Genomic DNA, 25,070 nt, shown 5'->3' on the forward strand with positions numbered 1-25,070 from the left:
TAAAACACGACTTCTTCTCACGAAGCGCTCGGGTTCAAAGATCACAAAGTACCCGTATGTAATTCTCTTCCTGTGTGCACCTGAACGACAAAGCTATGGCAAGGGGTGAGCGTAAAACTTAAATGAACATTTCTTGAAAATGCATGATCGTTTTGCAATAACAGGTCATGTTTTCTGAATGTGTATATATTATATGTGCTATTTATGATGATAGATTTTTCAAAAGTCTTTTGCATTAGTATGAAATAATGAGTATTGAAGTAGGAAGTGTACAGCGTCGTGCACGGTTGCCACGTGTAATATGCTGAGTGACCCTACGTTTAATTATATATGCGAGGACACAATGGCCGGGGAGATGTTTACTTGCACGAATGCGGAAGTGAACAACATCGTTACAAATTTCTCAAATATTGGCAAAAACTAACACAAAGTGGACTCGCCGCTCAGGTGTTATATATCGTACGATAAGTAACTAATGAAGTGATAAATTGCAAAAACTCGGAAATCATGATAAATTTTCCAAAATTGGAATTCGTCCAAACACTTCAAACAGACTGTTTTAATTTTTACTCCTAAAAAGAAATTTCTCATGTGTAATTTCACATAGATTCTGCATCTTAAATTGTGAATACAATTTATCTATGTGAGGAGCATCATCATGATGAACCGTTTGTTCAAATGTAAATACAACATGTCATAAAATTGTGTTGTCTATTATTACTCTATCTCCATCGTTTCTGTTAGTGCAGTAAAATCGTGCATCCATCATGTACATGCTTCAGACTGAGACAACTCTGAGTTGAGTATGGAGTCGGGTATATTTTATCAATATGACTACATTCTCAGTCAGAGATCCAAAGGCCCTAACTAACTAACTTTGTACTCGTCCTTAAACCTATTGAATGAACCTGAATCCCATTACTAATACTATAATTTTCAAGTAAGCACCAATTTTCTCAGGAAAATATTTTAATGTAGTCATGTTTTTCAGCACTGGATTTATTTTAGCATTGCTTGCTTTCATTTGAATAAATTATGAAATTTTGATTCTTTATTCAGTAATTCATCTACTATTTGGTTTGACTTTTGAACCCAATCCATAGACTGAGCGCATGCAAGACGTTATCAAACAGGCTTGTAGTATATCATTTGTCAGCCATAAACAAGAACTCAAAGTCAATACCATCGTCATCATCGTAAACCACACCGTCTTTTTACAGCACTGTCCAAGATGCTCTAATCTAAAATGATGGTTTATTAATTGCATATTGTCAGAGTTGATATTTCGCAGTATCATGGTAGATATAACAACTCTGGTTTGCTAAAATGTTATTTCTCAGTGTCATGGAAGAAATAGCAGCTCTTGTTCGCAAGAATGAATGAGTACATCATAGGTTTTAGGGCCTGTTGATCTCTGACTGAGAATGGATTCATATGGACCAAATACAACACTCTATAGTCATCAGGGGTATCTCACACTACTATAACAAAAGTTTCGGAACCATGGTAACACAGAGGGGACAATCTGGTAAAAAAAGACTTTCCCATACATTGTACCATAATTTTGTGTGGAAACCCCTGTAAAATACTTTGCAAAGCACAGGTAGATTTTACCTCAGACTTCCAACCCAAGAATTTGACACTTTAGCAAAAACAGTGCTATGACAGAATACTAAAAATTCTATATGTGTTACTTTATATATTTTTACAGGTACGTTTTTGTTGTTTTTGTTGGCATCAGCTGTGGTTGGTCAGGCACTGACACCAACAACAGTACTGACAGCAGTAGACCAGGCCAGGCTAAAGACAATCTTTGAAAATGCTCAACCATTCACAGATGTAGCCAGTGCACATTACTCTGTCCTGGGCCTTAAACTTCTTGGTGCTGGTGTTCCTAAGGCACAGGTACATATAGTTTGTAATTGCACCCCAAATGTACTAACATTAGAGAAATACAGTAACCTGCAGTAAATGAGTACAAAGGTGACCTGAGTGTCTGACTAGTTTCACACCTCAGTTGGCTTCATTAAAAAGATACTGAGAAATAGTTTCATTTTATCACACCTCAGTAGAACCATGGAGGTACATGTATTTCCCCTCATACCTCCATGGTAGAACCAAATGGCAGCAGCTAACAGACTAGCCAATTTTCAGAAAACTCTGGCAGAAAGGAACCAGATTGTCCTATGAAAACATATATTGTCAAAGGAATCAATGATACTTGTACTTTTAGTCATGTGTTGAGACCGAGCCACAGGTCTACATGCATATTCAAACCCAGACTGTAGTAGTAAGAAGTGAAGAACCAAATTATTTGGCATTAACTAACAACTATATTTTCAGTTAAAATTCAGGACTTTGAGAAGGAAACATCGTATTTTGCAGTGTAAGAATGTGTCCGATCCTTCATATTGTATACAAAGGATCTTTCTCAGTGATCAAATAATTCTGAGCAGAAGAGCTCTCCTCAGTGACCTTGACTGAATTAGCCTGGAATCCATGCAGATGGGGGTTTTTAATTCAAAATTCAAAATACCCAATCATCTGAATTGTAGGCTATGACTGGATAAAAACACAACTAATCAAGTAAGATAAGGCTACAAAAATTATTGTACATGGCAATAGAATAAAAAAGTTTTTAAAAAAGTCTTGTTTACAATACAAACTGCTAATGAAAGCTTCTTGTGTTTTCTCCATCAATAGGAGGTGTGTAATTTTATCAAAAGCAAAGTAGATAGTAACAATGTACAGTCATTGTACCATGCTACAACAGCAAGTAAAGCTCTAGGCAACTGTGAGGTGAGTACTTTCATATTCTTACATATACATGTGCAAGTGGTACTGTAAAACTGGAAATTTTCACTGAAGACTTATTTTCACTTATTTCACTAAAAGTGACTAAAATGCCTTCTTTTACATTAACACAATGTACTAGTCTGATAATTTGTGAAAATTAGTCTTTGAGAACAAGCCGAAGACTAAAATTGCAAAATATTCTAGATGTGGCAAAAATATCTAGGTTTACAGTAAGTCCTGACTGTAAGTAACTACAGGACTTGGATTCATGTGAATCCTGTATGGGTAATATTTCATGGCCGACAGTAAACTTTTGCTTTCCCAGGTAACAAACCAGCCTATTATGTTATAATAAAAGGCATTAATTGTAGTTAGAAGTCATCAATTTATAAATGTCTGTATTTGTATGAAGGAATAAACTGGTATAATACAATGTTTTCTCCATTTTCATATTTTCAGTTGTCAGTTGCTGGTGCACAAAAAACGCTAACGTCAGCTATCAATGAGAGTTCTGACGTAGCCTCTCTTTTTTATGCAGTATCAGCATTAACCAATTTGAACATAAAATGTAAGTATGGTAGTAATTAATATATTATGTAACTTCAAAATCTGGTTATTTTGAAATAATAAGTGTTAGCTTTTTATTATCATTAGCAACTTATCTTTAAAAATAACGTTCACATTTATACAAATGACACAGTGTGTAGTCACTGAACAACAACACAAAATTTCTGTAGTCAGATGGTGTTCAGAGTGCACTGTGTGTTAGAACATACACAAAACAAAGTCAGTGTTAGTGTTTAGATCATTGTGTCATAATCCAATGTAAATATTTTGAAATTTTAACTTTGCATCTAAAAATTTTTTTCTTCTGTCTTTTGATTAGTTAATTCTGTGGATGTTTTGAAGGCATTAGATTCTGCCTTGAAAAATGATGATAGCCTTCTAAGGTGAGTACTTCCCTCTATGATAATAACGTTTATCATATACCTATGCATGAATTAAGTGTTCTTGATGATGTTTAACATGAAATATCACTTTTGGGATGTAAACATCATCAGGTAAAGCCTTTCTGATTGGAAAGACACTGCGACACTGAACATAAACAGACGAAAATGATGGTCAATCTTCACCTTCAATTATTGCATATGACCACAAGACTAAGACATCTTTCAAAACGAGGAAATTTTGATGAAAATATTCATACCCAAGTGATTTCGTCATTTACAATCGTACATTAAATTACAAATTCAGAAAAAAAATGTTGGGTTTGTACAAGCTCCATGTCTTTGGTGAACAATTGTCATCACTGAATCAGTGCGAAAAATATTACTATTTTATTCAATTATGTTACTAGTGCTGTATACCATTGCTTTCAGCAATGAAACTGACTATTTTGACTCTCCATTCTATTGACAGCTCAGTATATGCATTACACATAGCAGCACAACTATCAGCAGACTCTGATGTCAGTGCCTATGTAGATTCTGTAGAAGATCTTGTAGCACAGGCTGATGAAGTAGATGATACATATATGCAGGTATGTATATTGACGATATAGAACTCTCCACCTAAGCTAGCGCTTGGATCTAGACTAGCCCATTATATGAAAGGGATGGTCAGCCACACAGTAAGGGACACAATGGCAGTCATTGTCGATCTGACATCAAAAGGTAACTGCTCAAAAATACATAAAGGAGAAGGCTGGTTTGGTTGACAAATGATATGTCCCACAATATATCAGGCCATGTCCAAACTTGGGGCAGAGAAAACCACTTGATCTCAGATATCAGTAGTGACTGCAAAGATGTAACACTTTATCCTCAAGTGAACCTGTACAAGTGGTCATGTGACTGCAAAGGTGTAACACTCTGTCCTCGGGTGAACTCGGACAATATGGTCACCTGACTTGAACTTGAAGAGTGTAACACCCTGTCCTTGGGGGAACCCTACAAGGTGGTCACCTGACTGGTGGGGTGTAACACCATCAGGTGACCCATACAAGGTGGTCATCTGATGGGAAGGGTGTAAAAATGTCCTTAGGTGAACCTTTCAAAGGTGATCACTTGACTGAAGGGTATACACTCCATCATCAGGTGAAGTCAAGGAAGATGGTCACCTGACGAGATGGATGTAATACTCGGATGAACACAAATAGTTTCATTCACACAAACTGAAACATTCTGATATTTTATTCCACTGTTGATGGATGAAATTAACTTTTGTTGGATGAACACAGAAGAGATAGAAGGAAGTACATTGATATAGAGCTATGAAATGTTTGTATCATGTGAAAATAGTATATGAAGGCATCATAGTCTATAAATGATTCTGGTATTATGCAATGCTGAAATTACCTCAAGAAATAGATTGAGGTGCTACTGATAATGCGAGTATTGACTTGATATGTACTTGTGTTATTTTGTTTCCACAGTTTGAAGGAGGCCTAAGTGTGACATCAATGTTTATTCATGGTGCTTACAAACTAGCACACAAAGCCAAGAAACCACCAACAATTACAGAGGTTAGTACTAAACTTTTAGTTGACACTAATATGTTCCAATGAACCATTTATGACTTAGTTGGAAGACAAAAGTGTCTTTTACTATAGATGAATGCCTGCCTGTGTCAGCCATATACCCACCATCTTCAAAATCCATTGCCAGACATGGTTGCAATTTCATATTTTTATTGTGAAACGGTTTCTCCTATATACACAGTGGTAAAATGGATGACATTCCATCTTGTACAGTGCCATAGGGGTGGGAGAGCTACAGTGACAGCTACTGGTACTTTGCATTTTTAAATTATTAATCAGGAGGATCGCATTTAACAAAAATATTTCTTCACATTTCTCTCATACCAGGATAAAGTTGTCATGTTGGCAAACTACATTTTGAGCAGAAAACACACTCAGAATCATCGCAGTGGATACTATGTGGTACTAGCCTTACATACACTATCAGAAAACCAGGTAAATGATTTATGTTATATCAGTTCTGTGTATATATACACACGCTGTTACTTTATTTAAAGTTTCACAGTCTGTAACTGGGGTGCAAATTTCATCTAAAGTCACTACCACACATACATAATACATATGATCGCCACACTCAAATTTATCATATGTATGTTCAAACCAGCGTGGATGCTGCTTGAAAGGTGTGTTTGAGTTTGCACAAAGCAGTTTAGTAACAGACTGGTGTTTTTGGAATATTTGGTTACAAATAAATTGTGTTGTAATACCATTTTGTTGTATACAAAGTTCTGATGAGATTTTCTAAATAGTAGTCATTATCCAACATACTTCAGAAGTTAATAATTCAACACAGTAGTAGGTGCCAAGAAACATAGAGTTACAAACTGTGCTTCTCTATAGTTATAAATTGTGATTTGTTTTCCACATTGTAAAGATGAATAATCTGTGTTATCCCAATACATGAATGGGGTTTTTTTTGGCTCTGACCTTACTTTAGCTTCTGCACCTTGGATTCTGAACAGCACCCCTTGTGGCCAAAGTATGCAATCTTTTGTTTTTCCGTAACCGGACTATGCACATCATTTTTGATCCTACCATTGTTGACTATGCTGTTTATCCACAAGAATATTTAGATGCCACACCAATGCTGTGATAGTCTATGAACAATTTGAAGTTTATCCTCTCAGTTCATTTAGGGAAATTTGGTGAAAATATGTGATAGAACATTCAAAATTGTTCATTTCTGTTTTCAAAAACATGCAAGATATCATATCAAAATATCAAAGACCATTTTGAGGTTTCTAGATTTGTCATTGTTAGTCATGATATTTTGAGTTCCTAAGATGGCCATTATTTCATTCTCCTCCCTGGTGATGTCATTGTTGTTGTTATGTTAAACCTATCTCCCATACCTTACACCTGATATTGTCTTTGTCACTCATCCCACGGTGTGTCACACCACACCACACCACACCACTGTTCTATCCTAACCATCTTCATGTCCTCTCTTTTCCCCATCTAATCTGCTATTCCATGTTATTAAACAGAGCTTGGTAAGTCTTTTCACTTCCACAGTGGTGCAGTCTAAGAATAATAACAACTGTAATGTAAATCTGTATATATAAAATCAACATAGTATACACACCTGATGTTGTATTGCTTGATTTGTCATATAGTCTATGGTTGTCAGGTTAAACATGTGTCAGATGTCATGAACTTTTGTGAAGTTGGTGATGTACAGTGTGCCCTCGGCTCCTGTGATAAAAGCCAAACATTTCGTCATGGGTCAAAATGATTTTTAAAAAATGTGATACATAACAAGGGAATATTAAATTTTGGTGGGTCACATAAAATTGCTTTGCATCAGGAGTGTGTCAAATTGACAGAGGGCACACTATGAGTAAATATGTTGTTTTATAACATGTCATTCTCATGGAGCCTTCAGTGATTGGCTTAGATCATATCACATCATGATATGGACTATTGACCCATAGTGACCTCAATTTGCATATAAGAGGTACTAGTCACATTCTATTTTCCATAGGGCAAAATCTTACTTGGGATTTACTTTGACTATGGAAAGAATATGTGTCTGAGAATGTGATGTGTTATAAAACACTTATTGCCTTGCCTTATTCGGGCACTAGTCGACATCATATCACTCCTTGTGATGTTATGTAGCAACTATTTCCAATGTCTTTCAGCCTCGGGAAATACTTGTTACAAACCAACCCTTGCAGTAATAGAAGTCAACTAGTGCCCTCATAGCCAGGCAATAAGTCTATAATGTACTGTGTACTTTATACTTGTGTTATTGTTAGTATTCTCATCTCAGATATTACTAAATGTTTGACATTTTTCCTTGGATTTCCCTTAAAGATTGTTTCTGATGTCTACTTTTCCAAAGACAGACTTTAACTAATCCAAGGTGACTATGTCAAACATTACAGTGGTGTCTGAAAGAAATGTAGCTATTGAGAACTTTAACCCAGATCTTCAGGTCAAGTTCTTGTGAAAGATAGGAATGGCCATGGTAGGATTAGGGTGAATGACCTCTACAGTGTTTGATAGCAAACATAGCCACTGCTAGACTTACTCTCTGTTCACTGGCTTTGCTGAATGGTCATTATTTTTAATTAAAGGTCCAATCCAGATGAGAAGTATAATCCGGTTTTATGTAACCTAAAGGCCCATGATTCAATCCTTGGTTTTTACATTAGTGTTATCTTATCAGTGGCGCCACAGGGAGATTACGTAGGATCATATATTTATTTGTGTATTTATTTAATGGAAGACCAACGGATCAAGTCCCATTTACAGGCCCCCTTTTGTTCTAGACAAACTCTCTTCAGGTGTACCAGACAACTTTTTCATGCTAAATTTAATTCTAATGGGAACTGGGCATTTAATTTGGATCATGTGGCTATCCTTATAACTTCCCTGATGCGATAACACTATTGAGAGACTTAGGATAGAAAGCTTGGCCTTGAATGAAAAATGATGATAACTCAGTGACACTGATGGTGCTGAGAGTAAGTCTGTGTAAGGCAATGCATGATGGGTAACCTTTGTTTTGTAATTTACAGTCTTTATGTTAAATGTGTAATTATATGAATTTGTTGATACAGCAAAAATAAAATAAAAAGTTTGTTTCCGATAGCATGGCTTCAGAAAATAGGGGAAGGTACTAGTAGGTTGGAATTTTATTTTATTTCACTGTAATTTTTTTAAAAATTACTTCGACCCCAAGATAAGATACTCGTTGATCACAATACTTCTGTGACAGTATGATGAGGTGTAATAGAAGTAAATGAAGACAATTAGAAGACAGACTGTACTGTTATAGTCTAAAAACACCTGGTTTCTCTCTGGAATACAATTTTTTAAGAAAAGTGACCACAGCTGAAGATATACATGGAAATAGAAGTAAATTGTTACCATTTTACCTTTTTGCATGCAAAAAAGGTTTAGGGTTGGGTACTTAAACTACGGTCAAGTTATCGGAAACACACTATTTTTTTTTGTATTTGGCCTAATTAGTATTAAGTTTAATGGTGCATATTGTATATTATCACCAAATCACCACCATTACAAACTGTCTTTTTGTTCATCACTCCACAGTATCATGTACCAGTAGCTGTTACCTTAGTCAGTCCAGTTGCAGTCTCCAACAAAGAACCCAAAGTCCAGGTAAGGTTTATAATGACAGTCAAATCTTAATACTTTCATTTATTTACATCATATTTCTAATGTCATTTCTGAAACTGGCATGTGCAGTTACTTGGTATTCAACACAGCAGTGACAGATATCATGCACACTGTGAGTATACAAATATGGTACTATCATGCACAACTCCTCTTTCAGTTAGAACTCCTGCAAACCTCAGATTTTTGAACACTCCAAACAGGTAGACTAACATTACATGATTTGTGTGAGTTGTATCTAAATTATGTGTGCAATGTAGAACTAATTTTGTTTTGTGAGCAGCCATCTTGAGGTATCTGTCACAGGGATGTACATTGTAGCCTGGATCAACGATTTATACCAGCAACAGATACAAAGTGTCGAATAATGTTGCTCTGAATAAGCGTATTCTCCATACAGGATGCATGCTCGCTTGATACTAGGAAAAAGGAAATATCCTGTAAAATCTTAACAATTAGTGGCCATTTACCTTCAATCAAAAATATCCAGACAAGCATAGAAGATAGATAAATCATTCTCAGTACCAAGTAAATTGGCCTTAAATAGTATTATTAACTTTGAAAATATAACAATTTTCATTAATTGTTGTCTGGTACAAACTCCTCTGTATGCAAATATACATTATGTTAAACCTGATGATGTAGCCATCGATAACAGTCTGCTGATTGGCTAAGAAAGGGGGCTGATGACCTGTGACATAAATGACCTCTTATTTGATTACAGCAAGATGATGATAATGTTATCTTGCTGCATTGCATAAAGAGACGTTACTGCCGGTTTTCTAGTTCAGTGTCCACCCTTTTGTGTTTCTCTTTAAACTGCCAGCATGATTGGTAATGGTATATCTTCACTCATCTATACAAGCAAAATGGAGTGAAAGTAGTGACACCATTCATATTCGTAATGTCATATGCCATGTACCCACCCATACAAGTAAAATTATTGGTCCCCTATGGTATACTTGTGTCATCTTACATGAACAGCATACAGCTATTGTAGTGCGCCCTCTATGGCCAAACATGTATTTCAACTCCTTTGGTTATTGACACATGAAGGTTATTTTGGTCTATCACACACACATGTGCACACTTGAAATGATTTCGACATCCTGTGAAAACATTGATAGGCAACAGTGATTTTTGATAGCTTTGAAATCTGTGAGACTATAAGTTATAGAGAACATACTAGTATATTCAATTATTAACAATGGCAGTTAGTGATTGATTGATCATGGCCTGCAGATAATGATGTAGTGGTGTTGGCTGATGCTGTTTTGAACTTAATAGATCCCTCTTTACTTTTGTGTAAGATAAAAGACACTTTGTTTTGAAGAGTTGGTAGAATAGTAACTGTTTACTTACACCCATGGTAATAGTCATTCCTGGAGACTTATTTTGTAAATTGGTGTTGTGTCTCTGTAGTGCAATCAATCAGGAGTCGTGAATATCTTGACACATATTATTGTTTTGGTAAATTCCAGCTCATGCTTGCATAGTTTTTAAGAACAAAGTCAGGAATTGAATCACCTGCATACATACAAGTACCAGGTCGTTTTGTCAAGGCTACGTGTTCTGTTGTGAGAATGAATTTTTCACAGATGCTGGGTCTGTACTTACCAAAGACAGTTTCTATTTGCAGTCAGAAAATGTTTGAAACCCTTAAGGGGATTAGCTTTTTAAAATGTTGTCTCCAAGAGTTGAAATTTTTACTTGCTAGGCTACTGTGACTGCTTTCTATTTGTAATTGAATAGATATTGTTAATAAGGACAGTTTAGCCATTAAATGATTAAATGTGGATAAAGTCTGAACAACAAAGTCAGATTTTAATCTTGTGGTGAGATATACAACAATATGCCAGGAAAATCATGGCTTTACAGAGGTGAGGATACATAGGAGAGAGTTAAGACTCATAGTTAATAAATAGCATACTGGAATTTTGATGGTGAAGCTCTCAGAAATAACTGCCAAACATATGTATGCAGAGTTAAAGTCTTTGGAAAGAGTACTGAGTCCTCGGGAACTCAAAGTAACATCACTAGGGACCTTGGGTTTTACTGCTTACCATCCTAACAAAAGGATGGTGGTAAAATGACCGCTAACCTTGGGTAGATTTTACGTGCTTACTCCCATAACAAAAACACTGGTAGGAAACCATGAATAAAACTTAAAAGACTGCAGAACAGTTAGGGAAAAATGCCTGGGGAAACGCAAGTAGATTTTAACCCACCAGCTTAAACAAACATACTTAAAATGTGCATACATTTAAAACGTCACAAAAATTAAAGTATATGATTATGAACAAAGAGAATGGGAGTAGAATAACTTCACATTAACACTTGAAAAGAGCTTGTTAAAACTCCATGTAGGCTGATGCTTAAGTTGTTGATAGGTTTGACACTCAGAATGGTTGGTATGCTAGTCACCAGAAGTGTATGTAACTTTATAGATAGACACATTGTGTAACACTCAATGATGTAAGATTAACTGTCTTACAGTGGCCTTGAACACTTGTGATTTCAAACTATACCTTAGTTGCAGCTGTTCTATGTTCATACTTGATGGTTGAGTGGACTTGGGGAGAATGTTAGTGAATAAAACCTATAAATCAGTTATAGGTCCCTCCATCACACCTCTGGTTGTTCCTTTTCATTCTGCGGAACAATATTTAATGTATGAAGAAAAGGTTATTCAGTCACCCCCACCCCCACCCCCATCCTCCATCCCCCACAAATAGGAAAACTATTCCTACTTGATACTAGTTGTTGGTTTTCATTCCATAAAAACAATGTTAGTTTTGGTTTTCATTCATTAATCTCCCTATCTTCCTCCCCCCACCCTCGACCCTCACCACTATATGAAAAACTTAAGATGTACAAGATTTCATAGCTGCGAGAACCTTTCAGTACAACTGAATGTAGAGCTTGCTTTGATTAAATGAATGATGTATAGTTGACTTTACTCAAATGAAAAACCTTTTTCATGTGAAGTATCATTCTTGACTAATTTAAACTTTACAGTGTGTACAAAATTATTCACACATAGAATTCGTACTCATTTCAATTTTTGTTGGAAGAAATTGGTTTATAACAGGACAAAGACAGTATGTATGTACTTATTCAGAGTAACCGCATGTCTGTTTCCTCAGGGGACTGGGGCGCTCAGTCACACTAACACAGTTTGTTTTTTTAGGGCAAACTCTTTTGAAAGAAATGGTATTTGGGTGACCCTATATTATCGGCCTAAGGGACACTGATTTGTAAAGTAAACCCACTCCAACTATTAATTGTAACACACCACACATATTTCCTGCACACAGACAACTGTTATTGGGTAGTATTCCTGCTTAGTAATTGTGTGGTAATATTCTAGTTTTGCTTGAAGGCATTGAGGGATGGCAAGTTCTGTTTGTAGACAGAGTAAGTTGGAACTCAATTCTGACAATGTCCCTTTGCTACTCCGTCCTGCAAAGAGGCCGGGTATGACACCTGGGCGTACCAGAAATGTTGGTAACAATAAATATTTAACATGTGGACAAATATTAACAATAGCTTGATTATTGACTCGTTTGACATCTATTTGACTATATATACATGTAAGTTCCTGTTCGGATGACCAAAAGTCACAAAGTTGGAAATTTTCATAATTTCAAATGCTTAGTTCAAACAACCCTCCTTATGCAACTTACACACACTCAACAGTGTATCCAATATAGTATGTACGTATGTTAGCATACATTTAGGTGGGTACATTGCAAAAATTATGGAAAATTCCAATATCAAAATTCTAGGTCTTCCAATCAGAAACTTTTTTTTTATATCAAAGAGATGTGAAATATTTAGATTGTTGAAGGATTTGCTAATATTTCACTGATTGGCCTGATAGTTCGGTGTTCTTGGCACACATGTATTTTGCTTGCATATGCAAAATATGCATGTTTTGCAGGACGGTGTTTAGGGATAGTCAGAATTGGTATTTTTACTCCATCTGCCAACAGGACTAAGGGACAGACACACACACACACACACACACACACACACACACACACACACACACACACACACACACACAAATAAATAAATAAATAGACTAATTGTTGAGACACATCTGTACAAGCAACAAACAACTTTCTGTATAACTTATATCATTTGTGTATACTGTGAATGAAAAAAAACAATCACTGTCTATGGTAGTATTTTATAGTCAAAGCAACCAATTTTATTCTATACTCTTACCTTTCCCAGGTTGAAGCAACCAATCATCTTCCATTTTATTACCTTTCAAAAGTTACAGTAACCAATCTTCTGTGAAGCAACCAATTATGTTCTCCGTTATTATCATTCACAAAGCAACCAATCATCTTCCATGTTATTACCTTTCATAGGCCAAAGCAACCAATCATCTTCTATGTTATTACCTTTCAAAGGTCAAGTAACCAATCATCTTCTATGTTATTACCTTTCAAAGGTCAAGTAACCAATCATCTTCTATGTTATTACCTTTCAAAGGTCAAGTAACCAATCATCTTCCATGTTATTACCTTTCACAGGTCAAAGTAACCAATCTTTTGAATGGTTCCCTCGGTAAACTGACAGTTACGGCTAACTCTGCTACTCATACTGAAGATGATGCTGTTGTGCTCAGTAAAAAACCATTCACCGTCTCAGGCAGTGACCCGTAAGTGTTTCAACAATTGTTGAATGCACAGCTTCAAGCTGTCGTGAAAATCTATCACTTTCTTTACTCTATCCTATTACCCTTCTCTAAGCAAAATTAATGATGTGGTACTTAGCTTGTGTGAATAGGGAACAAGCAAACTTGTCATCTTGAATGATGCATTATGGGGAAATATTCTGTCTATTGATATCGTTATTTATACTGGATAGTTCATTAAAAGCATGTAAACTGCTGGTTTCCTAAAAATGCCAGTGAGGGTAGTTCCTCATGGGGCCAGTATTAATGCCGTCCCGAGTAAATTGGATTAGCCAGGGAAACCTGCATTGTTTAGTAGAGTCAAACAGAACAGCACTCCTGTTGTTTAAAGCATGGCAAAATTCATCAAAGCAAGACCCGGGTTTGAACCACAACCACAGTGGTAAGAGGCAACAGGTTTAAACCACTTTTCCACTGACAACCCTGATAAACATGAATCAGTCACTATTGTACAGCATTGGTACATTGTCATTACAGATAATCTGGTCTTGATCTTAGACCCTTACACTGTTACAGGAAGACTTTCCTTCTAATCATCCATTAGGTGTTACCACAACTACAGATTATCTAGTCTTGGTCACCCAGACCCATGAAATTAGTTTATCCTTCAAATGATCCCAGATTAGGTATTACCATGGATAACTACAGATAATCTAGTCTTGGTTACCCAAACTTTCAAATCATCCCAGATTAGGTAATAACATTACATAACTATCGCACAGTCCTTTGTATCTGAGCATGTTCACTTATAAATTATAGGTGCTCTTCCCCAAGATAAACCTATTACAAGCACTGTACAGAAGTATCGTGTTTGTAGGTGTAGGCTCTTCCCCAAGATAACCTATGAAAGTACTGTACAGATGTATAGTGTTTGTAGATATAAACCAAAATACTCAATAGGAAGTATATAGTAAACCTGAAAACAAAACTTCAAAATAGTTTGTCACATAGGGAAGCAATAAACCATCCGTGGACGATGGTGTAATGTGATCATGTAACCATTTCATGGCATATACATATACACATGGGCTAAGCTTGGGAAAATGCACATATGGCATCAACTGGTCAAACCCATCATGTAAACTCATATTTCTATCACTTTGAAAGTACAGCCCAGTGTGAAACAGCTGTAGATGTAACACTTCAAGTTCAACATGACAATGGGATTATGTTTTAAGAAAACACTTTGTGCACACAAGGATTTTTTAGGGGAGAATGTGGAAAGATTTATAAAAAAATATGTTGGTTGAGATAAAACTATGACATTGAAAAAAGGTCAGGAGGCTGTGATAACCGTTACAAGTGGAGCAAATAGATTATTGTCCCCAGTGAATATGACTAACGTTTTCACCACCGTTTCTTTGTTTTACTTGACACTTTTCACAGCATATCAAACATATGGAATACTATGCATTACAGTCAGTTTCTGTGTTGATAAATAGCTGTTGTACATGTGTGTGTGTTTTTTGACGCATTAGTTTGTGAAAGGAAGACATGCAGACACGTGGATTCTAGCCTCAGATCTTTTCAGAAAAAAAGTTGAACAACAGAGCCCCCTGACTGATTTTATAGGCAGCCAGTGTTGCATGTGAAAACTACCAGGTGTTCAAACACCCTGTAACTACTACATGGAAAACTGCAACTTGGCTGCCATCTCATGTTACTACCCATTCTATCTGCCCCAAGCAAGGAATATATATTCTTGTCGTCGTGGCCATGTCCTGAAAAGGGAACAAAAGAGCAATTTCTAAGACCTGTGAAAGTGTAATTCCATTTATGTCCTGCCATAAAGTTTTGACTGATATAATCACTAAAAATGTAGATTAATGAATCTAGCAGCTGTTATTTGATGTGTCTCACAGAATAGTCCAGTCTATAAAAGTTAGAATTTGGTATGCATTATGATGTTGGTTTGACCTAATAAATGCTATGATGACTTAGCAGTACATGCACTCTCGTTATTCTGTTTCTTTCGATAAATGTTTTACTTTCCTGTACCTTTATATTACAGTTTAGAGACATTACTAAAATTCACTACCCCTCTGAAAGGATAGAAAAGTATAGATAAGAATTAATGAGGCGTACTTTTTCCCCTCAGGCAGTACAAAAAAACTGCTTTGCAAGGAGCAATAAATAAAACCTACTATATTTTCAATGATAACTTAGCATGTATATAGGTCATGTGCAGCTACCCCCCCCCCCACACACACACACACACTTACACACGTTATACCCTCTACAGAAGATACACCTTCAGTTTCAAAGTTGTCCTCGTCATTATAGGATGTAGGTGACAATTTCCATGCAGTAATTTTTGGGTATTTGTTGGAAGTTTGAAAGTGATTTCTCTTCATGTCCAAGAAACCTATTCAGGTTATCTTATATAGACAACTTATTGACCCACTTCCGTGCTGTCCTGTATAGTGGCTTTGTTTTCACTTTCAGTATTTTACTAGCAGCATATAAAGATCATATAGTGATTCTACTTCTTCTACTTCTATACTGTGTAAATATCCGAAAGGATTATCATCACACAAGCGTAACGCTGGCGGCGTCCTTTAGATCTCACTCGTGTTCAGGTGAGCACGATCTATGAGATCGGTGATATCAATGCTGGAGAGGGCAGATTTGAAACTGTCTATTCGTAGTAAATCTTGCTGTGTTGAGTTGTGTTTGATTGACTGGTGGTCATCAAACCTTAAAACAGAACACCAGCAAACTTGCAGAGTGGTTTATATAATAATAAACCAGTTCCCCACTGTTTTTGCCTCAGTTTGGGAACCTTGGTAATATGGGACAGGTTGGGGGTCTGATACATTTTGTATACGTGTTCCGTTCATTATACCATCATTTTGGAGGGGAACCCTGGTAAGATGACTTAGGAAATTTTACCCATTTACTATCCGTTTTATTGCTTTATCTCACTTGAAAGGGGCGCAAGGCTGGACTGATTATGTCCTAGATGATTTACAATGAAATTCAAATGACCAGTGACATTTTGTGACTTATTGGACATCTAACTACGATGAAATTCAAATGACCAGTGACATTTTGTGACTTATTGGACATCTAACTACGATGAAATCCAAATGACCAGCATGACAGGAATAGACACAACTCTGATTTCAAGATAAATCTCGAAGGATAAACTCAATTGATAAGACCCCTGTATATAAACAATTACACTCTTTAGAAAGTTCAATTTAAACAATTCTGGTCAAGCTGAAAGTGTCAAACACCTAGGAACACTATTGTTCCCAACATCATCTCACATGGCCACGGCGAAAGCTTGACCACAATTGAACTGAAGTCGGCCCTTTTGTGTTTTATGTTAGTGCAAAATTGATCACAACTAGGGTATCTGGGATCTCTTAATCTGTTGATCTGTGTATCGTAGTAAGTTTGAGATCAAGAGTTATGTGAAGAAGCACTGACCTATACATCAAAGTGACTTTAAAAACAAGAGTAACGTAAAGAAGCATTGATACCTATCAGTTTTTTCGCATTGCACAAACAGAATACTCAGTTGAAGCATTGATACCTATCAGTTTTATCACATTGCACAAACAGAATACACAGTTGACCCATAAGTTGTATGATGCATGGAAACATTTCTAAATATGGAGAGAATGTTGGTTGGACATGGTAGTTTGGTTTTGATGGTATTAATAGTATTGTATAGTGTACATCTGGTCAGGTTGCAGACAATAGTGAAGTTTGACTGTTCAATGGAATGCCCTGGGGAGGGGTGATTGTGTAGCCATGATCCCAGTACATGTCAAAGGCGTCAATCGTGTAAATGTCATGGTCTACTAATAGTATATCAATTGAATAGTGTTAATAGATGTTAGTAAGTAAGTATAGGGTTTACTAATACACAGTTAAATGTTGTAATTACACACTAAGTGCAAGTTTTTTCTAACACCGAAATTAAAGATATCATGCAGCTACTTGATGGACTCTGTGCATGCGTAGCCAGCCATATTTGCATCATTGAGTGGTGCTGATTTCTTTCAGATTTTTTTTTCAAAGGTGATACATGACATTGGTTATGTATGCAAATAACTGAAGCTTTCATCAATTTTGACTGAATAAAGTTCTAATGTAACACAAACAGTCCTACTTGATTGTTAAAACATGTAGCATTCTATCAGTAAACAGAGTTATGGGATTCTGACTCCTGCCAGTATAGTGTTTATACTTTGATAAATTAACTACACTAAGAGTCAGACAGTGTATATCTTTGTATGAAACTCGTCTCGTGTCTACTTACCACAAGCAAACAAATGCACTGGTTTTTTTCCGCGGGTTGTATTAAATGTTAGCCATGTACTTTGAAAACACAATTTTTGGTTTAATTTATAGAGGATTGTACACTAGTAAGTGTTCAACTCCATTGTAGTTTTTGGTTAATTGAAAATGATATGGACAAATCAGGTGTTGTATGTAGCTATCTTTAATACATATTTGTAGCTTGTAATAACTGCTGTCGCTCTCCAGTGTGCCCTCTAAGCCATTTTGACGCACATATTTTCTAGTGACGCACCAAAATATTGTCTTCCCCTATCTCTTACTATGTGGTGATTCACAAGAAATGCCAGTTTTTCTCATTTTGACTCACTGCAACAAATTTTGGCTATCATTAGAGGACACACTGTCGCTCTCTACTCTATTTTAAATCACATGGCATCTGTCACTTAAATCTACACACCAAAACAAACATGGAGTATTTTCGATTGGTAATTAAGTTTGTAAGTACTTTGTACATTAAAATTGACCATGCCCTAAGGATAGCCAGATTCCAGGCTATTAAAACAACATAAAGCATGAGACACAATATCATAGTATTTTAGGATCCAGCTGCAGAGTCAAGTTTGTACTCAGTCACAGAGCCATCAGTATCACCTGCTTATGATAGAAACACAAACACACAAATAGAACAAAGGGCACACGCACCAAATTGAACTTGACAAATGATGACAAATAAAGTACATTGTAATTGCTTCAGGTATTTAAGTATTTTGTTTTGCAATTATGTGCATCCTACCCTCTATATGTTTTGCACTGGGCCAAAATTGTAAAAAAAAAAAAAAAAAAAAAAAAGGATTAAAAAAAAACCCAAACATTTTCTTATGAGTCACTGCATACAACTGAATTCTATCAATCTCCCAAGTTAGCCTGTCAAAAGTTGAGCAAAAGCAATCTACTTGTTGCAAATTTCTCTGTTTATCATTTTGGAATCTTTCACTCCCTGGTGTTAAGCTGAAGTTGGTTTACACATAATATACTAGTACATGTACTTGTAATAGAAAAACTCAAGTATGTAAGTCTGGATTCCAGACAAAGTCTAGTTCTAAATGCAGACAAAGTAATGACCTAGATTGTACTGTTCCTAAGTTTGGTGACCTAATTTTTTGAAAAGATCAAGGTCAGGTGAATTGTTGCTTCCATAACTTTATACTTGTTCTTGAACTTTTCACTGAGATTCAGTCTCTGATTGTTGTAACAAAACTTACTGAGTTTGACAGTACTGTTGACTTATTTACTGAAAAAGAAGGGTCCACTCTCCTCAAAATATTGGTTGAAAATGCATGGTTTTGTGATAATGTTATGCACTGTTCTTGAATAAAAACCCAGCTCCAAGACAATATTAGAAGTGATAATTTGTATGAAACAGTCCCTATAAGAAAAGTTAAAACAAACTTTTTGGTAAAGTACTCTTTTCTCAATGTTTATATGAGCACTTGAAATAAACCAAACTAAACCAAACCAAACATTAAGTCAGTGGTTGAATATACAATAACAAATTAGTTCTATATGGTAGGTGTGCTTTCTCATTTTACTGCTCACTGCTCCCTATCTGTGGAATAATCTACCATTGGAATTTTGGCAAAAACCTACAACTAACAGAAACATCGTCAGAAAAACTTGTAGAACTAACACTTCTCATGAGCAGCCTATTTCCAACTGTACAGCGCCAGCAAACTCTATGTTACAGTGGAGTTTCATTCATTTATTCATTCATTCATGGGTGGGTTGGTTGGTTGGTTGGTTGGTTGGTTGGTTGGTTTGTCTTTTGGTTGGATGGTTGCTTGATTGATTGATTTTTCCCTTGGCGGCTAATGTAAATAAGACCATCTGCTAATCTATTTCAGATCTCTGTATGAGTTGAACTTCATGCAAGCCAAGCCAGCACCTGGATTCTACATCATAGAAATCAACGTGACTCCCAGTAAGGAGGATAAACGACTTATTGGCACTGAGGGGGCAGAGGTCAAGGTTAAGGTCAATACTGAGGTTGCTGTACAGAATGCTGAAGTTGCTGTGATGGATAGAGATCAGGCTACTGCTGCCAAGACAACCAAGTGAGTTCAACAAAGAGAGATATATATATATTGACCCGTGATTACTTGCATTGATGTGCACATGTAGTAATGCTATTGGCATTTTCACTATGATGCAATACTTAAACATTATCGAATTTCACAAGAAACTATTTTCATTCAATCATGTTAATTTACAGAGCAGCATATGCAATTTCTTAGTAGTTTCTGCATGATTCTATCAAACAGCCACTGAATGATAATTTGAAACTGAGTGTAAAAGACTTGCCAGGGATATGTCAGATCGTATTAATATTTTTACCATTATCTATCTGTGTGTGTTCAGGGTACAACATCCTGGTAAGATTGACAGAGCTATTGAAGCAGACCATCATCAAAATGTCATCATGAAGTTTACTTTGAAGGATAAATCGTCCAACAAAGTGATGACTGCTCACCAGGTAAGTCTTGTGGTCAGACAAATTTACAGCGAAAACAGAGTCTGTGTGTCATTTCACTGATGGGAAGCAATGCTTTTAAACAAAGAAAGATAGACACATGTTAACCCTAAAGTAGCAATAACAGAGACACCACACACACAGCAGGATCATGTATCGCATTGACAAGTGATTATTAAACTGTTGCTATTCTTTTACACAGTATAGTAGAAATAGGCTTTTGCTGAAAGGATTACACATGGACTTGATGATTGTGATTTACTTTCCTAATGATAAGAAACACGATTACTTATCCGTTCTACCTCCACACTGTACAGGGCACCCCTGATTATTTACTGTGTGTTTGAAATTGTCATCTTGTTTTTGTGTAAAGAAACCCTTTGTCCCATTCGTGAAATGCCACACCAGCCCTATTTCTGCTGTAAGTTGTAAGTCATTATACAGAGCTGTGTGTTCTTACACATATGCATTGGTAACAGCTCACAAGAAAGCAAGGTGTATCGGGAAATAACGCTGGTATTTTACTGCTTTATTTAACAAATATTCAGCGCAACTGTTGTTAACATCTTTCACAACAGCTAAATATAGAAATATGACAACTCATAATAAAGTGTGTTAGTGGGACTTGTTTCCACAGAAAAAAAGCTTTTGCACATATTCAGCAACAGTAATCTAGTGCTGAAAAACATACAACTGCATTACCAGGTATAAGGATAATTAGTCTATCAGAGACTATGGAGCTGATTCACCACCAGTTTACAAACACACAATGTTAGACTCAAATGAAATTTTTGTTGTGAACAAACTAATCATGCTTACCTATATTCTGTATACCTGCAGACCTTTGTTCAGCTGGTCAACACTAAGACAAGTCAGGAAATTATCTTTGTAGCTGAGCCTGATGAAGACACTAGTGTATACCGTTTTGAACTTGATGTGGCTGAGAGTGCCAAAGAACATTTCAATTCATTGAGTGGTAAATATGCCATGAATCTGATAGTTGGTGATGCTGTCATACAGAATCCATTCCTATGGCATGTGGTAAGTAAGGCTTTCGTCAATTCTACACGTAAACGTACCGTGTCCAATACTTCCAATGCTTACATAAAAGTGGCACAGTCTGTTACCGAGACGCTAGTGTCAACTAGTCATTCTACAAAATACACACACGCAATAAACACTAAAACTTTTCTAGAAGTAATTAGGCATCAAAACACAATAAATAGTTGAGTGAGCCTAGAGAGGTGGTTACTGAGGCTGTTTTTTTTTAATTTTTTGTCAGAAGTAATCACCAAAACCCATTAAGTTAATGACTGCCAAGTTAATGACTGCCCATGTAATTTACTTTCTCCGTTTTGGTAATCATAATCTTTACTTGTCCAAATAAATTCTGAAATATGTTGAATGGTCACCATGAAGCCAGAATACCAGGGGAAACCTGAGTTGTTCAGCAGTGTCAAACTGAGCATCACCCTTCTTACATACAGACCTGGTAAAAAATTTTAAACAAACCCAGTCAATGTTTGTGTGTTTAAACCTAGCATAAATTTCACTAGTTAGAACAACTACTATGCATACCAATGCCAGTATCTGTACACACATAAAATTTCCACTTCAGTCTTGCATTCATGTTTAATATTTGTCATTTCTTGTTCTTCATCATACAGGGTGACCTCCAGTTGAAATTCCCTGAAGTGCTTGAGGCTGACCCAAAAGAACCAATGAGTAGTCAGTATATAAAGAAACCAGAAATTGAACACATGTTCAGACAACCTGAGAAGCGTCCACCAGTGTTTTTGTCCAAGCTCTTTGCAGCACTCTGTTTGTCACCATTCCTTGTGCTTATCATCCTGGTAAGTGTACAACCTTTGCAAGAAATGCGTTGCTGTTTAAAGATCAATTATGTTTTATTAGAGCAACATTCTGGTAAGAAAATGAAGAAAACTGGGAGATATGCCCTTGAACTGTGTCACTCAAGCTGACCTACCACTGTGTTCTTTCTAGAATGTGAGGTCTCAGTGATCAGTAACACCATCCTAGTTGACAGTTTGAAACCAGGAAGGGAGAATCTAGGACCTGTTTAATGTTCGGATTTTTGTGTGAAATGAAGTGCTTAGGAGTATGATTTTCATTATCTCAGAAATCACAAGAAGACACCCTTGTTACCGTCTACATAGAGAATACTGAACTGTCTGAACAAATTTAAGAGCTAGTGTTGTGTGTTTGTAGTGATGACAAGGTGATATCCGCTCTTTGTATTTATTACTTAATTAATTTACATCAGCAGGTATCTATCAGTGTACATGGATCTAGGCCAAAAGTGGGTTCAGTGTACCCTCTAATATTAGCCAAATTTTATTGTTGTGAGTCAAAATGATAAAAACTAGCATTTCTTGTGAGTCACCACATACTAAGAGATACAGGAACACCAAATTTTGGTGCATCACTAGAAATTGTGTGCATCAGTGGTGCGTCAAATTGGCTAAGAGGGCATGCTGGTGGGGTTCCTTGTATATCATGTATGATCATTGAAAGGTAACAGAGGTCTTCCATGTATACATTTCACTGTTCACAAATTAAAACCCCATCCTACCCATCCCTCCAATATTATCAGCTCACACTTCCTAAATAAAATCTGATGCCAGCTGTTAACATTGACCTTTGACCTCTTGCAGTGGATCAAAATTGGTGCCAATATGAAGAACTTTAATCTCTCCGTCGGAACTGTGGGATTTCATGTTGGACTTGGAGGTGAGTACAATGTATACAACACACATCAAGTATATTGACACAGAACAAGGTCCTGTTGTAAACTTGGGACTCTGTCTTCCTTTCTACATCACCTTCACTTCTTCTGTATCATTCTTTCAAGTATACACTCACAGAACAAAATCCCATCACATCTGGAGAAAACATTCTGTGATATGGTACTAGTCATTTACCAGTTTTGCATTCTACCCAATCAATATTCATATTTCATTGATTTTTGTTTACTTTCAGCTATATTTGGGTTATACTATTGTTACTGGAGTTACTTAGATATGTTCACTACACTGAAATACCTTGGTATGATTGGCGTACCTACTTTCCTAGCTGGAAACAGAATGCTTGGAGCTATTGCTAAAAAGAGGTAAACTGATACAATACACTAATCGTATGTGCTTCGTTCTTGTTTCTGGATCAACATTGAAAAAAAAACTTTGGTATTAGAGCACCCACTTAGCTAGCTGGAAACATAATGCCTCGTGCCAAGATAATTATGAAACTGAGTTATGTCCACTATTACTATAGAAGTCATTTTGTACTTTATAATGGGATGTGGGCTTCCCAAACTACACCACATGGAATCCGGAAGTTGTTGAAGCAACTACCTTCTTGTTTTGCACAGATGCTCATTTAAAATCAGTTAAAATAGGCAACTAGTCTGAAATGGTTTGTTGAAAGTAGATTTTTAAGTTCTCTTCAGAGATGCATGCAGTGGATATTGTTATTCTGACATATTGCTAGTCATGTAAACAACGTAACCATGGGGCCAAGAATGTTGCTAAGCAACATGATGATTGACAGTCCCTTCCATGGCGTTGAATATCAAAGTTCACTTCACACCTGTCCATTTAAAAGTAACAAAGTTGTCATTTTGTTGCTTGGATTGAGTTGTGAGGACATTTTTGTTAAATTTGTAGACATATAATATAATGGAAAAATGCAAAACTTTGAAAAGACAATGTCTCCTTGTTGGTTGTGCCATTCCTTTATGATTGTGTCAAAAAGACTATGGGAGCAATGGAAATGAACTTATGGATGCAATTGGCATTAATTAGGGAGAAATAGAAGAACAGTTGTATGTATACCAATTATGTTTTGGTACAGTCCCTCACAAAGTATTTTGGTCATTACCAGTTAGACAGACACCTTAAAAAAGTCATTGTTAAAACGTCATTGCTGTTCTGTCATGTTATTGGAGATCTGCATTACTATGTATGTCTCAAGTACCATGCAGGTATAATATCAGTTATATGTGTACATAACAGAACAACTTTTCTTTCAAGTGTCTGACTACCGGTACTGACCAAATACTGGGCAAGGTTCTGAAGATATTTTGGTTTCCCAGTAGGCATAGACTGCAGGAATAGAAAGTTTAGTGTGTGAATGTGAATGTTAAAACCCTCTTTCTCCCAACTTGTACTTAGTTGTGTACAAACAAGTACCCCCTGGGGAGAAGAAGATTGATTTTTCAAGGTGTTCACAGTGTAAAATTCTATCTATATCATAACTAGTAATGTTTTGTCTTTCCTATATATCTGTAGGGCATAGAAGAATTCCAGAAATCTGCATAGCAAGAGAACGAGAGAAGAGAATTATGCACACACAACGTAGAACCCAAAGCAATGAAATGATGTATTCAATTCGTTATTGTTTTCTGATGTCTTTTTTAAACGATTTCCAAGTATTTGTTCTTTTATACTGGGAATTGCTCACAACAGCAGGTCTTCAATAAAACACAACCAAAAGTACTCGAAAAAAGTGTCCTGAGTATTTTATTCATTACTTAGAATAAATCATTTTTTCCTTCATAAAAATAACCCTGTATAATGTTC

The 25,070-nt window shown here is 36.2% G+C and overlaps 1 protein-coding gene across 1 annotated transcript; it reads left to right on the forward strand.

Moving 5' to 3' along the window:
* Nucleotides 1–74: 74 nt before the first annotated feature.
* On the forward strand, nt 75–24,983 carry LOC144444492 (dolichyl-diphosphooligosaccharide--protein glycosyltransferase subunit 2-like). The gene is made up of 17 exons (XM_078133923.1): nt 75–105; nt 1,712–1,905; nt 2,704–2,799; nt 3,256–3,364; nt 3,683–3,746; nt 4,216–4,336; nt 5,231–5,320; nt 5,663–5,770; nt 8,897–8,965; nt 13,528–13,655; nt 19,847–20,056; nt 20,361–20,475; nt 21,313–21,513; nt 22,140–22,325; nt 23,148–23,223; nt 23,473–23,602; nt 24,780–24,983. Exons 1-17 carry the CDS (start codon nt 96–98, stop codon nt 24,784–24,786), a joined length of 1,914 nt encoding a protein of 637 aa, XP_077990049.1. The 5' UTR covers nt 75–95; the 3' UTR covers nt 24,787–24,983.
* The last annotated feature ends 87 nt before the right edge of the window (nt 24,984–25,070 follow it).

This window comes from Glandiceps talaboti, chromosome 13 (genome assembly GCF_964340395.1).
Source record: "Glandiceps talaboti chromosome 13, keGlaTala1.1, whole genome shotgun sequence".
Taxonomy (NCBI): Eukaryota; Metazoa; Hemichordata; class Enteropneusta; family Spengelidae; genus Glandiceps; species Glandiceps talaboti.

Excerpts from the sequence above, each read along its gene's own strand:
- LOC144444492 (XM_078133923.1), top strand. Across the intron at positions 2,800-3,255 it reads AAGCTCTAGGCAACTGTGAG|TTGTCAGTTGCTGGTGCACA; the intron begins GTGAGTACTTTC and ends TCATATTTTCAG. Across the intron at positions 20,057-20,360 it reads ACTGCTGCCAAGACAACCAA|GGTACAACATCCTGGTAAGA; the intron begins GTGAGTTCAACA and ends GTGTGTGTTCAG.